Below are 15,967 nucleotides of genomic sequence, written 5' to 3' on the forward strand. Positions count from 1 at the left end.
GCTCTTAAAAGATTACTGTTTCAAGTTACTTCACATACCTTAACAGAGCATGTAACCTTTTTACATTATATGATCAACTTTTTGACAGTGCAGGGCCAGCACAGCTAATGGAATAATAGCCTGCAGGGTCCAGCTAAATGATATACGAATATAATCAACCTTTGTGATGACTATTCAAAAATAATCCCTTTAGCTTTCAACTGCAACATATATTTCAACCAGGCAAAGCCATATGAAGAAAATCTCTGCAGACTCCACTGATACAATATGGCCTTCATATCCCCACAGTGTGTTTGCTGCTCACAGTGAGTTTTAAATTTAAGGTAATGGCTACTGTATATTCATGTGAGCATAGAACAATACCTTTGATTTGTTGGAGAAATGTTACATTAGCTACCAAGGGCCCTATTCAGTAAACTTTGACACAACCCTTATATATGGTTTACTGCTTATTCTAAATGGAATATGCCTGATAAAAATGCTTTGCATGCCCAAATTGTACAAATTCATTAATCTTTATATTCATAAAACTTCCAAGTACAACTGCCTCCATTCCAAGTGGACCTAGTCAGGATACATGGCTAAACGTGTAGGCCCAATCTGCTTTTAAAAAAGCATTGCATCAATTTTCATTTATCAAGAGAGAAAAGAAGGAGGAAGATCTTCAAGTGTGGGACGTGCCTGTTGTTGGCAGTCATATTATTTGCTGCTTTATCTTTATTCCTACTCCGTTACATCATTCTGCAGATTATATAACTGAAAACAGATGCATGACCTTTAAAAATGCAATTTTTAAATTACAATAACGGGTAATATCTCATCAGCTGCATTATGCCAACTTGATACAATCCTGCCAAGTCATGGGGAGGGTGTAAAGAATATGGTGAGATAGTCTTGCTTTCTCTCTCCCTTTTGTGACAAAAGTACAGTATTTGCTAACAGTGAGCCTGAATGCATGGAATTCATTGTATTAAAGGAAAAGAGAGGTAAGGAAAACACTGCATTGCTCTATATTGCTGCTTTTGTATGTACAATATAGTAAGAGTTCACTCACATTGACAGCAGTTGCAAATATGGTCTTGTTTGCATAAATGTACCTAAATGCATGTAAAAACATAAGAGCACTGTTGCTATCTTTTGTTTGAGGTGTTGTAGTATGGGATTTTATGCCACTTGAGCAAGTTAGCTGTAGTGGAAGAGTAGGAGAGGGTACAGACATTTCTTCTATTTGTTTGCCTTGGCACTTCTTGAGCCTGCAGAAAATTAGGGCATCCTCAGCATCCTGCAGCTGGGAGTTCCAAGGATGAGTTGTCAATGCACAAAGAACCCCTCCCTTTGTCTCTAGGTCTACCACCTGCTACTTTCAATACATCCTACTTCGTTCTTTTATTGGAAGAGACAGTGAAAAATGGTTTCAGGGTCACCTTCTGCATGCTACTCTCATTCCTACGTTTGTTGTCTCCTGAAAATATTGCCTTTCTTTTATTTTTTCAAAGCAGTTTCAGCTCCCCAAACCAATAGTCCTCTTATGATTCTTCATTGGTTCATGGAGCTTTTCAGCAGAGCTCTTGTTTAATAAAGTCCAACGGTCTCTGAACAATGCAAAACTTGGATTTGAATGCTTTCTCGTCTTATGGGCATGCAAGCTCAGGAGCACAGGTGTTGCCTGTTTCATTTTCTTTATAATCTTTGGAGAGAATGGTGCCTAAAATTCATGTTCTCTCTGGAATTAGTGGTCATTTTAGCTTCAGTATTTGTAGGTGTGACTTTCATTCTTTTGTATGACTTTTCACTGATTATATTGCGTAGAGGACTAGCAGCTCTGCTTAGCTTTCTCCCAGGAACATAGTGAAATAATGAGATTTTTACAAGTGTAACGATCTTTAGATAGACACATGTAAACAGCAAGAACAGAGATGTCAATTCTAGCTGCACTGAAAACTGGACCAGACAATTTTAATTATATTTTATCAACAGCAGTGATAATATGTCAGGAACATCCTATTATGGTTAATTATATTTACATACTATTAATACATATTAATGTTTATCTCTGCATTTTGTGCAACACAATAACATAGAAGGAGAATGCTTGATGGTGTGATCAAGCATTGGTGTATATGTATTATCATTATGAATATGAGATGTTTTTATTGTTCCCAAATAGCACAGGCCAAACAAATGCCAGGAAAACATTTATGGCTCAGTATTCCATCAGTTATTCTTGATATGCTTCATATTTGCTGGGAGGATAGAACTGTTAATCAGACAATAATAGCTTGGTGTCCGTGTGTGAAGGCAAAAGGCCAAAAGGTGCATGAGAAAAGCCATTTAAGCTATAATTCCCCATCTGTCACGTACACATCCCCACCACTTTTCGTATATGTCAGTGTCTGTAAGATACATTGCTGTCAGAGACACACTTTTATGTTTATTTGCTTGCAAATACATATGTTACTATACATACCTAGTCACGTTTTGGGCTTGAGTCACCCCAGCTGTCTTGCATCACTTTTTCAACAATAAGCTTCCACTGGAGGGAGTAATAATGCTACACGGGTGTAAAGCTGGCGTGGAGCAACATAGTTCAGACCCCTTGTTAGCACTTCTGAATTGCATGAGGCGCTCGGCTGCTTCACGGTGTTTGAGTTCCTAAGGCAAACGGAGAGTTATAGACTGTGCAGCCGTGGGCAGAGCCCCTTGTATTCAATTAGGTTTAATTAGATTTTTTTGTTTAGACATGGTCTGCTAGTAAAGGAATTTCCATTGATGTACTTTATCCCCAGTTTCAGAAAATGTTACCTGAAACAACTATATTGTTACATACAGAGCAAAGCACTAACGTGCATGTTGCCCTCGTACAAAATGAGACTTCATACGATAACTTAGCCTAATTCTCAGATATTCTTCATAGATTTACTTACCCTATTCTGACTTGCACACAACTATGGATGAAGTCCTAATTAGTAACTATACTTAATAAAAGCCTATGATACGACAAAACATAAATTTTATTGAGTCTTGAATGGTCCGGTGGTTTGCATCTGTTCCAAACATTTCACTAGCAGAGACACTGCTTTGAACATTATTTTTCATCTCCACCAGAACTGGATTAATGTATTTATTTTGGACATCAATTAAATTAGGACGCCATATAAGCACCATTGGTATTACAGTGACTGAAAGACACAGAGTCCAGTTTTGGGCATCACAGTGCAAAGAAGTAGTGACAAATTGAGGAGGATCCAGCCAAGGATTATACAGAGGTCAGAAGACATGAGCTCCTTTCAAATATTAGAGATTGCATTTGCTTTATCTCAGAGAAGATTAGAGGAAGGAAAATAGTCTCCTTTGCTTTTTGTGTCTACCTGTGGTGGTTTGACCCCAGCCGGCAGCTAGGACCATGCAGCCAATTGCGCAGTTCTCCCCTTTCCCCTTCAGAAGGGTGGGGAGAAGAGTAATAAAAGGAGGGGAAAGGAAAGGGAAAAAATCTTGTGGGTTGAGATAAAGACTGTTTCATAGAACAACATCAGAAGAAGGAAAATAACAACAACAATAATAATAGTAAAAAAAAAAATACAAGATAAAGTAATACAACACAAGTCCATCTCATCACCTGGTGAATTGGTTGCCCAGCTCATCTGGAGCAGTGATCGCGGATTCCCACACTACTGCCAACCCCCATTTATATACCGAGCATAGTGTCTAAGGTACAGAATATTCCATTGGCCATTCTATTGTTCTGTCTGTGCTCCTTCTCAGCTTATGTGAGAAGCTGAAAAAAGTCCTTGAATAGTATAAACATCACCTAGCAACTAAAACAATATGCATTATTGACATTCCTTTCTTACCAAATCTGAAAACACAGCAACCACTAGAAAGAAAATTAACTCTATCCCAGCTGAAACCAGAACACCACCAAAGGTAGAACAAGAAAAAACATCTTAATTTGCAATAAATATTTATCTTAAGTATTAGGGAAGAAGCTGATCTGTAAGATCATGAAGCACTGGAACAGAGAGATTAGGGATGTTGTGAAACGGCCTTCATCCAAAGCCTTTGAGAATAGATTTGACAGAGATGTCAGGGATGGACTAGATATATGCGCACTTTCTTCATTTAAGGAGGCGAACCAGATCAGTAGTTCCCAAAATAGGAAAGAATCCCCCAGGGATGGTGTGGTTGTAACTAGGCAGATGGAGGTATGATGCTGGAGAGTCACTGGGAACAGAGCAGAAAGTACAGCTAGGAGGTGGGAATTTGGTGTGAAAATGGAGCAATGAAAGACCAAGGCTGAGCATCACAGATCACGGGAGCAAGAGAGGTCTGTGGCTGCCAAAAGCTTCAGAGTTAAGCCATTGCCTCCCAGGCACCTGCTCCTTTGATCACATCCCATTAGGGCGACCTCACTGAGAGGTGGCATCCTTACTTATCCAACCTCCTCACCCTGCTCTTGCTTTCTGCACTGCTCACTTCTTCCCCTGGATAGTCTTCTTGCTGCCTGCCATCTTTCAGTGCTGTCTTTGACATCATCTTCTCCCAAATGCATCTTCCTTGTAGACTCCCCAGCTGGTCCCACCTGGACCTATCCTGCAAAACCGGCCTGTTTGAGAACTGTTGCGTAGGAGTACAAGAAATAAGAACAGAAATCGCTGTCAGTTCTGTATTTCTAGGATTATGTCTTAAGTGGCTCTCCTCTGTGTTGTCTTAGATTGCCTTCTCCTGTGACTTTTTGTTGTTATTATGTGTTTTTCTAATAAACCTTCTAGGCTTTTTTACTATGAAGAATGTTGTAAGTCTAAAGACTAATGCACCTTTTTTTTTTTTTTTTAATAACAGAACTTGATAAAGAAACAAGTGCTTCAAAGCCCCTGTGAGCCTCTTCCAAAGACACCAGTTCTAGATCCTTCCTGGTACAGTATTTGCTCTTAATCCATAGTCTTTATACCAATATGCTGATTTTTGCAAAATGTCATTGGTATCAAAATTTAACCTGATTTTGACAGGCAATTGCACATCATCTCTGTTCTGCTTTGTTCAAATATCAATATCTTTCCTGCTCATAAATGAACGAATCACACTTCCTTCAGATTTTTTACTTGTTTTCTCAGTTTTAGGATTTAATTGCCTTTGATCATGTAATTGCTTTTACTTGACAGAAATAAGCCTTTGAGACAGAAACAAATCTATTAACCAGATGCTGAACCCAAATATAAAACATGTAGATATCAAAGCGTATATATAAACTCACAACATTTGCTAATTTTTATTTCCTCTTTTTCATTATAGAGAATGCCTGCTTACTTACAGAGAAGCTGATAGATGTATAATGAGTACAGGAAGATCCTTGAAGAGTCATGCAACAAAGTAGGGATTTGGGTAGGAATTTTGTCATTTAAATGGGAGCACAGTGTTGCAGTATGAATATCTGCGAGCTCTAAGTTCTTTTATGACTGAAGTGTGGCTTCAATATGTATTACGCGTTTTCATCAAAAATAGCTGGTGTCATTGAAATAAATACAAAAGAAAAATAGTAATATAGAATAGAAAGTTTGCACTTTGTACCCCTAATGCTTATTGTCTTCCCAAGTGTCAAGATCCTCCTGTTAAGATACTAAACATCCTCTGCGCCTACTGAATGGGAATCCAAGATGCTTGATACCTTGTAAGATCAGGTTCTAACTGTGTCTAGAGAGTTTTCTTTATATCCCAGATTATTGTCCCTCTCAGAAAAAATAAAGTACAAGCTCAATGCCTTATTTATAGGGCTATCAGTGATTTTAGCCTCTGTGCTTAACAGTTGCGGTTCAACTGTAACTTGAATCGAAAAGATCCAGCCTGGGTGGCACACTGTGGTGCAATTTTGATCTACTCTATAACACAAGTTGGACCCAAAACACAACTGAGTTTGTCTAAAATCTGGTTGAGCGCACTCATGAAACTGCTGAAAGCCTGTACAATCAAAGCATTTGAAATGCCATTGACTGTCTCAAGAGCAACATCAATCTTACAGGCACAGCTGAAACAACTATATTTAACAATGAAAGTGTATTTGGTAGAATACCCGTATGTCACACTTTCAAAATTGAACCCAAAATTCCCCCTTTTAGCAAAAGCTCTGTTCATTCAGACAATCAGGTAAACTAAAATTCTGCCTAGATTCTTTTCGATAAATAGTCTGAAGCACTGATTTTGGAGTGTGTGTGGACAATTGTCTCCCATTTTGAGCTGATTAAGTTCTTGACAGTGGGTTCCCCACGTTACCCACAACAGTCTGACTCCTGTGATCTTCACAGTCCTCAAGAGGGCATTTTCCAGCTACCATCAGTGTTGGCCCGAAGAAGAGATAGAGGACAGAAGACGGTGCTTATCACTTTGCAAAATATACGTAAAAGCAAGATTTGGAGCCTTTGAATTTTATTTAGGAAAACTGATGCAATCTTTCTTAATTTTATGTATTTGAAAACCTGTTCTTTCAAAATACATAAACAAAGCTTTATGAATACCAATAGTCGACCATTCCTTTCTTTAAACGGAGGTTTCCAGATTCAGAGTTTGAAGCAAGGTCCATTAGACCTGTAACCAGTTTTTATGACAGTCTTTGAGCAAGCAATAGCTTTTGCCATAGTAATAACTCAATTCACTGGTTTTCTTCAGGACTGCAATTTCAGTAACTGGTTGACATGTGACAATAGGATTTTTCCCTGTTAAGGTATAGTAAAAATGTATCATTAACTAGCTCTTATTAGACCATTTTTGATCAAGATGCTGTGTACACGCAATGTAAATACAAATACCTCAGTAATTTTATTCTTTTACTTAGAGGTCTTCATTGTCTAAACACCAAACTTATTACAACAATGTTCATTTAGAATGTTTTTACAAGGCTGAAAAGTTGCATAGGAATGTTCCTACGTGCAATTATGCACATACATAAGCATACAAATCTCTTTATTAAGTGTTAAAAAGGAGGTGAACATTTTATGAAAACCAGGAAGAGAAACAGGAACGTGAATTAAATATAAACAATAACAGTATCCAGTTTACCCCTTATATTTTAATGCTATTGATATGAAATATGAAGAACATTATAAAACCAGCACAATTTTGCAAATAATATCTGAAAATCACATTAATCTGCAAACTCTTCTAATCTTGATAGGTATAGCATGACTGCTTGTAAGAAGTTGTTATTTTTAGATATTTGGAATTTCTTTTATCAGTGTGGTTTAAAGAAATGGTGTATTTGAATTTATCCTTCATAGTAAAAAAATAGATCTAAAATAACATAAACCAAGCAGACTTTGTAGAAAAGAAAAATACCAATTTTTCAAGGGCAAGTTTCTAAATTCTTAAGGGTTTTGAACCTCACATACCTTTCTGCAGCAGCTGAACGTTTTGTGTATGTGTTCTAGAAGCTATCATGCAGTTACATTAAATAGCATCCATGATCATCACTACTTTTTGACAATCTGCACTTAGTAACAAGCGATAACTTTTGTATGCTTGTGAAAAGATGGTCACAAATTAATCCTCTAGAGCATTAGCTCTCCCATACTTTTTAACGATACTTTTTAGTCATAAAGCTTTTAATAAAAATAAGGGGACTTTTATCATCCTGTAGTAATGTAAATGCAAGTTGTGTTCTTCAGAGTCAGGAAGCTTTGGGAGAAAATCATGTGTATTGAGCTAAATGTACCTGCCTCCCATCCCAGTAATGATTTGTCTGATGGGTAGCTCTCTGTCTGGCAGAATGCAGGCGTTGTTCTGCTCCTCGCAGACTTTTTCAGCAGGAAAAGGAAGGCTCCGCTTTGCCCTTCAAATTAACAGGGGAAGGAGGTTAGGCAGAATGTTGTTCCATACGTTATACTTTGGACGGGATCCTGGAATACACCTCTCGGCTGTTGGAGCAGTCAGAGCTCCGTGGGTCGTGGGCAGGCCTCGGTGTAACGCCTCGCGTGATCCAGCTGAAAGCACAGTGCTCACTGAACTTGGCTGCACTATCAACTCGGTATTTCTTTAGAAGAAAAATCGCCACTTGCTGAGTTACCAATGCCTCTTCCAACACCACTTTTCTTTGGTGATCCCTTGTTGGACATCATCCTGCTCATAAGATCTGCTGAGATCAGAGCTCAAATTGCTATAATGGAGCTTTTGTCCTTTGTCTCTTTACATGAGAGATGCTCTCATTTCTTTAAGGAGCTCGTCATATGGAACAGAATTATTCTGCCCTCTGCCTGGCTCATTATCATTGTAATCCTTCCTCCAAGTTTTTCCAGAAAGCCTCTAATACCCTGACCCTTAAGACTTTTCAGTCAGAAAGGAGGACTCATGAGAGAGTATGAACTGCAGTTACAGGTTTTTCTGTGCTCTGAGAAATTATAGGCGTAGTTGACTTTAATGAAGTTAGGAAAGCAGGTAAATCAATTTAGCATATAACACCAGGTATCCGTTTCAAAACTAAGACTTGTCAGACATATTATAGCGGATGAAACCCTGAATAGTTCTGAAGTGTAATACTGATGTCTCTAAAACCTGCGTCTTGTGGGTGCCTAAGGTATGCGAGACTGGCAATTAAGACTGCTTTTTGAATAGGATTTTAGTAGGTTTCACTGTGGATGGTATTGACTAACAATTCATAGGGGGAGGTTGTACCTCAGAAAGGATTCTGTTTATAATTATGAAAAGCATGTTTTCTGACTGTTAATAGGGTGTATCTTGTTAATTATGATGATATATAAGGTATTTCACCTGTGAAGCCATTTAGAAAATTAATGTTTGAGTCACAGAAAGGTCATTGCCATTGTGGAAGGAATCCATTCATCTCTAAATAGGCCATCCGAATATAGACAAAGAAATACACTATATATAATTACCTAGAAATAGATGGAATAAATAAGATTGATGATAGGTATTACTAAAGCCACACTTTAGTTTCCTGCTAGGAAAAAATAGAACGTAACTGGAAGAAACAATAATATGCATGTAAAAATGCTAGAAATAGGTTAAAGTCTGAAGTAGTTATGTGAGATTCAGCTATTACACGAGGTGAGAACTCATCAGCCTTCGGAAGTGGTGTACATCAAGGCTTTGTCCTGAGATTCAGTCAGGTATTTCTGAAGACAGGTACTAAAAAGAAGAGAATGAGGACTAATTTTTATTTTTTCAAAACTGTGTCTTGTTTGACAGCGTAACTTCATAGTATCTCTATATTTGACACACTTATGCTTACAAGTAGATAGAATGTATGTGCTGTCTTTGAAGATAAACAAATAAACATGTTAATGAATATTTCCATGTGTGAGTCTTCTTTTGACACAGACATATCACTGAAGAGTGACGCTGAGCGTGAAGGAGCCCAGCAGCTATGATGGCAAAGCACACTGCCAGTTTAACCTTAGGAGATAAACTTCTCTTTCTAAACATTTAATGTTTCGGTTTTTAAAACTACAGAGTAGAAGTCCAGAAGGGCTGTTGGTCAGGTGAGCTCTCAAGCCCATTTAGCAGAGGAAGAGAGAGATAAAAAGGTGTGAGTGTGCCTTTAATTGAAAGCCTGCCGTTTAATCTTAGCTCGTCTGTGCAGGAGACAAAGCCAGTCCCAGATTCATACCCGCTTGCTGCAAGGATGGCTTGGAGGAATCCATCTCAATGGGTGAGAAAGCAATTTAGTAACTAAAATCCCCTGTCCTGGTCCCTGCAGAATGAATAGGTTTGTTTCACCGAGGTTAACGATGAAGTTACCTGTTTGTTTCATTACCACATGAAAGGCAGACAGACAACTTTGCAGCAAGAGCGGCTTTCAAGCACAGCTAACCGGGGTGAGATCTGAAGTGCTTGGCCCTACCTGAAGTCTCTGGGAGCCGAGGGTCTGCAGCCCCAGAAGAATTGTTCAGCTCTTTGTAGGATCACGGAGAGGGGGAGGAAAAGTCTGAAGCTGTCCCAGCAGCTACCCGTTCTCCAGCTCAGTTCTGCAGCTTGGCCACCTGCAGTGAGTAGACAGAAAAACGGTGGACAGCAGATTTTCAGTAGCACATGGAAGACCCAGGGGCTGGGAACTTGAGCGTCCTAGGAGGAGCATCTGGGAGCAGCAATAGCTCCTGGCCCCCACTCAGCTCTGAACCCAGCTGGGACCAAGATCTCCTGCCCCAGAGAGACTGATGAGAGGTAAGCCTTGTCTCTGGGAGGCAGCTTCCTTCAGCACCAGCTTTTGTAACTGGCACATGATCTGGGCAATACATATCCATACACAGAGGTATATCACCTTTGAAAGATTGCTGCCTCCTACACCAAGTTATTCTGTGCCTGGCAACATCGCTCCCTGGTCTTCCTGGACTGTTTCAGAAGACATTGCCCCATCCCGACGCACGTTCACCATTTGTAATTCAAGTGGCTTGAATCTGGACTTAACCACAGCGGTGCCTCTAAAAACACCTCAAAGAGCTCTCCCTTAAGCATGGTGGTCACTGTTATTTCCTCCTGTTTTCTTTCATAACTTTTGTCTGCCTCCCAGCTCCTCAGCATCAGTTGGCTGAGAAAATTAGACATTCTCCCTTTCCACGTGAGTTGCAGGAAATCAGTTTCCCTGGCATTGCAGTCTGCTTTCTGGGCAGACTGCACTCATGCCAGGCTCACAGTACAGATTAAAACAAAATTTATTTATGATAAGGGAAGTTCAGGATTACCTAACTTCTGTCTCCAGGCCCCACTCTCTCTCAGCTGCCCCTTTAACTTTTACATTCTGAATTGCAATGAGCTTTCACATCTGCTGAGCCCTGATGCTCTCAGAGGAGCTCTGTGATATTAGAATATTTTGATGAATTAGAGCCTTTGCTTTTACTTCGCCTCTGCAAACCTCTGTTCTGGGAGAGCAACATCACCGATGCATTCACATTTTGCCGTGCGTTGGGCAGAAATGGCTAAACTGCTCAAGATGGGGACAGTTAAGCAGAAAGGGACGAGGATTTATGGCACTTTGAGTTCTTCCTGCCCCGCTGAAACCCAGCGCGAGCGTACCCCGTTCAGCTGGGGAGGGATGCATCTGGCCTTGCCAGCAGCAGCAGAGCAGATCACATCCACAGAGCCAGTGGTGAGCGGACACCCACACAGGCTTGTAAAACGTAGCTGCTCCTGTGCTGGTTGTACGGAGGCTCTAACAGCAATCAGCAGCTCCCTTATGTGCAAACGTTGGTATTTTTCAAGTGCTGGCTGTAGGTCAGCCAAGCGGCTGTGTACGTACCACAGCACCGGGGCTCGGGGCTCTACAAAAGCAATACAATCCGTGTTGGCGCTGCGTACTTTGTATAATTAAGGAGGGACACCACGAACCAGTCTTACTGATGTGCCTGTAGGGGAAGTTCTCGTTAGCCAGAGCCGATAACCCTTGTGTGAAACCAGCCTGGACCAAGCCAGCTCAATCTCCTGAAACACAAACTTGTGGGCCAGCAAAGGTGACTCTGGCAGGGGCAGGAAAGATGTCCAGGATCAGTGTGAATGTTTTAGGTGCAGTAGGAGCCAGTTAGACGGTAAGATGTTAGGACTAAGAGCCAGCTTTGAGGTAACTTGTGCGTACTGGGCTTGGCACAGTAGTCGGGGAGCGGGAGTGCTGGCACAGGCCGTGTGCATGCACACACGCCAAACCGCCTTGGAGCAGGCCACATTCAATCAGTGTTGCCGGTTGGGGTCACTCGTATAAGTCATGTTCTAGGTTTTTTCCTCTCCTTCTTCCTGATTAGAAAATTGCAGAATAGTGGAACCTGCCTGGAAAATTGCTTTCTGAGACCATCTGTGCCAGAAAAATTGGTCGTTTCTGCAAAGTAAATAAAAAGCAAGCTGTGAAGGTGAGCAAAGTAAAAGAATAAAAAAAATACACTAATATATTTGCAAAAAATGTTCTTGCCTTAGTCACCCCCTCTGTTTCTCCCAGATCCCACACGCCACTGTAGGGAGCTGCGCTATTTCCATCAGTGAGACAAAGCAGTTTCCCTTGAAAGCTGCTGGGTTTAATCTCACCATCAGATGGTGTGATTCATTTCTGCAGTCCCTGTTGTACATTTCTTAATATCAGACACGAGTGAAATATCTTCAGGACTGTGAGTGAGAGTGGAGTTAACTATTTTTTCAAAGGAAAAAGATGCTGGAAATACAGAGTGGTCTCCATCAGCTGAAAGAGCTTGGGAAACCAAGGCCAGACTCCTGGGCTGCACATGATGAGCCTGTCGTGGTACCGACTAAGTGAGCCAGGAAGAGGCTTTCACACCTCTAAAATAGAGCCAATTTGGTTCAGCCAAATCCCATGTGCAGTTTGGAGCATTTGGCCCAGCACGCAGCTGCCTGGAGGTGGCCACATCTGGTGAGTAACAGCTACTGCCCTGCAGAGGAGAAGGCCTACTCCGGCTGTAAGGCTGTGCTGCGTGACATTGTCCTCTGCCTGAATTCATCCTCCGCAGCACAGCAAAGCTTTCCTCTGCCTTTTGTAGTGCTAGAGCGGCTCCACAGAGCCATGTGAATGGGCAAAAAGTTTCATGTAATAGTTCAGGTTTCCTCTCATCTTCTGTGAGGTCAGCGCATGTCTATAGTCTGCTTTAAATACGGTCATCATGTGCGTTGTCTCAAATCATTGTGTAGGTCAAGAAGGCCTCCTGAGACCTGGGTTCAATGAAGACATGCTGAAGTCCTTTTGCTTTTTCCTCTGGTTTCTGAGCTTTTGAATTTTGTTCACGGTGTATGCTGAAGTTCTTCCCTGCAACGGCTTTCCTGCAATGGAAGCTGCAATTCTCAGGCCGTCACTTGACTTCTGAAGCAAAGGCTTCAAAGCCTCCCCGCATATTGCAAGCTGATAGCCCCGAATTATGTGTTTTCACATCTTTGCTTCCTGATGGTTGTGCTCAGGCCTTTTGAATTTCTACCCATAAATCATCTTCAACACCTTTGAAATACGAGCGTTCATAATGGTTCCAGGAGCTGAAAAAGTTTATTTCATAGTTTAAAGTGGTCCTGTCATCTTTAGCTGTTCTTTTGCATCGCTGCACAATGACCACCCATTTGGGGGAAAGTACTTTCCATGATTTTGTCTGGTTTACCATGACGGGTTCCTTGGTTAGGAGCTTGATCCTCTTTTCTCACCTTTTTCCACATGCAGCATTACAGTGTTAAAAAAAAATCTGTTGATGGGGTCAGATGGACATTCACATCAGAACTAGATCAGAATCTCACTCCCCAGCAGAAAGGCTTTGGGTCGAGACCCAAATACAAATGACCATAAAACTGAGATTTTGAGCCCGCTATATTCCTTTCCCATTTGCACTTTCTTCCCCACTTTTCCTTGTACTCATCTGTTTCCTTCTTTCCCTTCATTTAAAGTTTCCCCTCTGTCTTCACAATCTTGATTAACATCGGGTTCTGCAGAAGCTCGTTCACCCACCCCGCACATCGCCTGCCAAAAAGTTGGCACGTGTAGTTCCTTCTTTATAAGGAATCACCATCTCTTCTCTCTGATTCTCCGAAACCGCTCGCTAAGCAAAGGTAAGTCACGTCTCCAAGACGATTGTGTGGCTGGTTACGTTGCTAGGACAAGTGAAACTGTTCTGCGCTGCTTAAAAGTGAGTCAACTCATGGGCTTTGCGCCTTTGAAAAGCAGATGAATTCTGTTTGTCCGTGTTTATTCCTGACTTCACAACTGTTTTCCCCAGTTTTCAGGTGTCGGTAACCTTTGAGAGCAGGATTTGCTCTGTGTTGCTATAGCCTGGGATTTTGGTCTGTCTACTTTGCTTTGTAGCCTTCCTTCGTTGTTAACCAGGTATGCCTGCCGAATGAAGACTTGATACAGATGACAGGTAAAAGATGATGAGCTGTTTCTAATTAAGCTTCGCTGCAAACAGCTGGTTTGTAGAAGTTACGTTACGCCCTCAAGAAAAACGAAGGTACTTAAGCCTAGAGTATCACTGATCTCTGTACACCAGAGATTTTGGCTGCTAAATGCCTGCCAAACTCTGCCCTTCGCAAACTCCAACCCTCATCTTCAGGCCTGGCTGTGGGACGCGCTCACGGACCTCCATATCAGAGCAACCCCATCAGTTGTGAACTGGTCGTGCTTTTACCCAGTATCATCCGCGACTGTCTCCCCCTTAATTCTCTCGGCCTGGAAGCAGCCTGGTGTCTCCTGAATAGGGGTTAGCGTTATTTATAGCCATTTGCAGGTGTGCTGCTAAAAGACTGAACTGCAAATCACCCCAAATGTTGTTCCGGGATGAAGTGCCTCTATATTATTTAACAAGTTGTCCCAACACGACTGAACGGTGCACGATGGAAAAAACTTGCCACAGAAATGCAATATCGAAAAGGCCGTAATACTGCGTATTTAGTTTAGATTTGTAATTGCAATTGATATTCTTCTGTCAGTTTTGTATTTTCAGCTTCAGAAAAGCAGAGGACTTCTAACCTGGGGGTGTCAGCGGGGCAGTACGATGACTGATGCGTGTGACACTGTTATACAGCTGGCTATGTAGAGTTATTTGACACAAAAAAAGACGCGGCTGCCTGTGCGCTTTTTAGTTACAGCTTACTGCCTGGAGTGTGAGGCAGCCGCGTCGTTTTACAGTGTGTGAGAGTGATTCTGCCTCAGTCGAAGGAAGATTGAGGTGTGATGAAATGCCAGGCAAAAACGCCTGCAGATACCTCAAAATAAAGAACTACACATGTTCTGGGATGCTGGTCCATCGTATTTGGCCTTAACCTGGCGCACAGCGCTTTCCCGGATCAAGGACAGGCTTGTAATTTCGAAATGAGAGGAAAAGTAGAGCAGCATCCTAGAAAGCCTGGGCTGAAAATTAACCACATCAATTGTTATATTAATCCTTTTTCTGGTACTTGCAGGTGTTTTTCCTCATTCAGACGTATGTACAGGCTACCATTACGTGGTAAACAGCTTCTGGTTATTCTTTACTTGACCAAGGACAGCTTAAAGATTGTCATGCCTGAAACATGCACCCAGTCGAGATCTCACTGGGTGAGACCCGGCACAAAAGGTAACGGAGCCGCCCGGCACCGGCAGCCAGGTCAGCTGCCGGCTTCCTCTGGGCCAGAAAACTTGCTCACAGACAGCCACAGGCATACTTGGAAGGGCAAAGGAGGGAAGAGGGGATCTGGAGGAGTGAAGGGAGGGCTGGCATCAGCGCTTCCTTCCCAGGGATTCGGGGTTTGGAGTTGTATGAATTAAAGGGCCTTTTCTAAAGGTGAGAACTGAATAGCCCTGGCAATGCCCCTGTCGCTTTTTAAGGAGTAACTCTTTGTTTTCAATTTAACCTTTTGAGTTTTCTCAGTTAAATCTTAACATCACTCAGATCCCTCCTAGCGTGAAGTCCAAGACCTTCTAAAACTATTGGTGAAGATGTTTAAAATGTCACTACAGACATGAAGTGTCCGTTTCCATGTGGATAACGGGGCTGTTGGTGCTGGCGGGTGCCTGTGTGGAGGAGGACCCACTTAATTAAAGCCGGTCTCAGGCTGCAGAGCTGCATCCAGGCGCCGGGAGGGCGAGCGCTGTTGCAACGGGAGCAGTCTGGGGGACAGGAGGTACCCCGGGCGCCGACACGTTTGCCCAAGCTGCATCTCTTCTTCAGGTGGCTCAGTCACAGATGGGAGCCTGGCTGCCTCGGGAGGGCCTGGGGGACCACGCACCGCATGGCTGTCCCCGTCTGTACCTCTGTCTGCGCCTCCCCCGGCCTCAGACTGGCTTTAAAACCCTTCGCCCACTTCAAACCAATGGAACAGGTAGAGAAAGGGCTTAACTGTGACTATATCCCCACAGGTTTTGTGCGGTGAAGCAGCTGACAGAGGGGACAGACCCCACGTGTGTCCCACACAAGGGAAAAGGCAGAAAATCACACGTGTAGCAGAAAGCCTGCCCCAGGCAAGAGGTTTTATTAATGCTTCAGGCTCGGGAAAAGCGTCAGTCCGAGTTTGTGCCTTA

The 15,967-nt window shown here is 42.1% G+C and overlaps 1 protein-coding gene across 13 annotated transcripts in view; it reads left to right on the plus strand.

The window, feature by feature from the left end:
* The window catches only part of TTC29 (tetratricopeptide repeat domain 29), a 279,336-nt gene extending 270,055 nt beyond the window's left edge, over window positions 1-9,281 (plus strand). For 12 of the 13 annotated variants that reach the window (XM_074588974.1, XM_074588976.1, XM_074588977.1 and 9 more), the window contains 2 exons: window positions 4,840-4,913; window positions 5,290-9,281. In XM_074588974.1, coding sequence (XP_074445075.1) covers window positions 4,840-4,877 — 38 coding nt within the window. In that variant the 3' untranslated portion in view covers window positions 4,878-4,913; window positions 5,290-9,281. Of the gene's footprint in view, window positions 1-4,839; window positions 5,269-5,289 lie in introns of those variants that run through there. The other variant, XM_074588985.1, reaches the window with a different exon arrangement.
* The last annotated feature ends 6,686 nt before the right edge of the window (window positions 9,282-15,967 follow it).

This window comes from Larus michahellis, chromosome 5, assembly GCF_964199755.1.
Source record: "Larus michahellis chromosome 5, bLarMic1.1, whole genome shotgun sequence".
Taxonomy (NCBI): Eukaryota; Metazoa; Chordata; class Aves; order Charadriiformes; family Laridae; genus Larus; species Larus michahellis.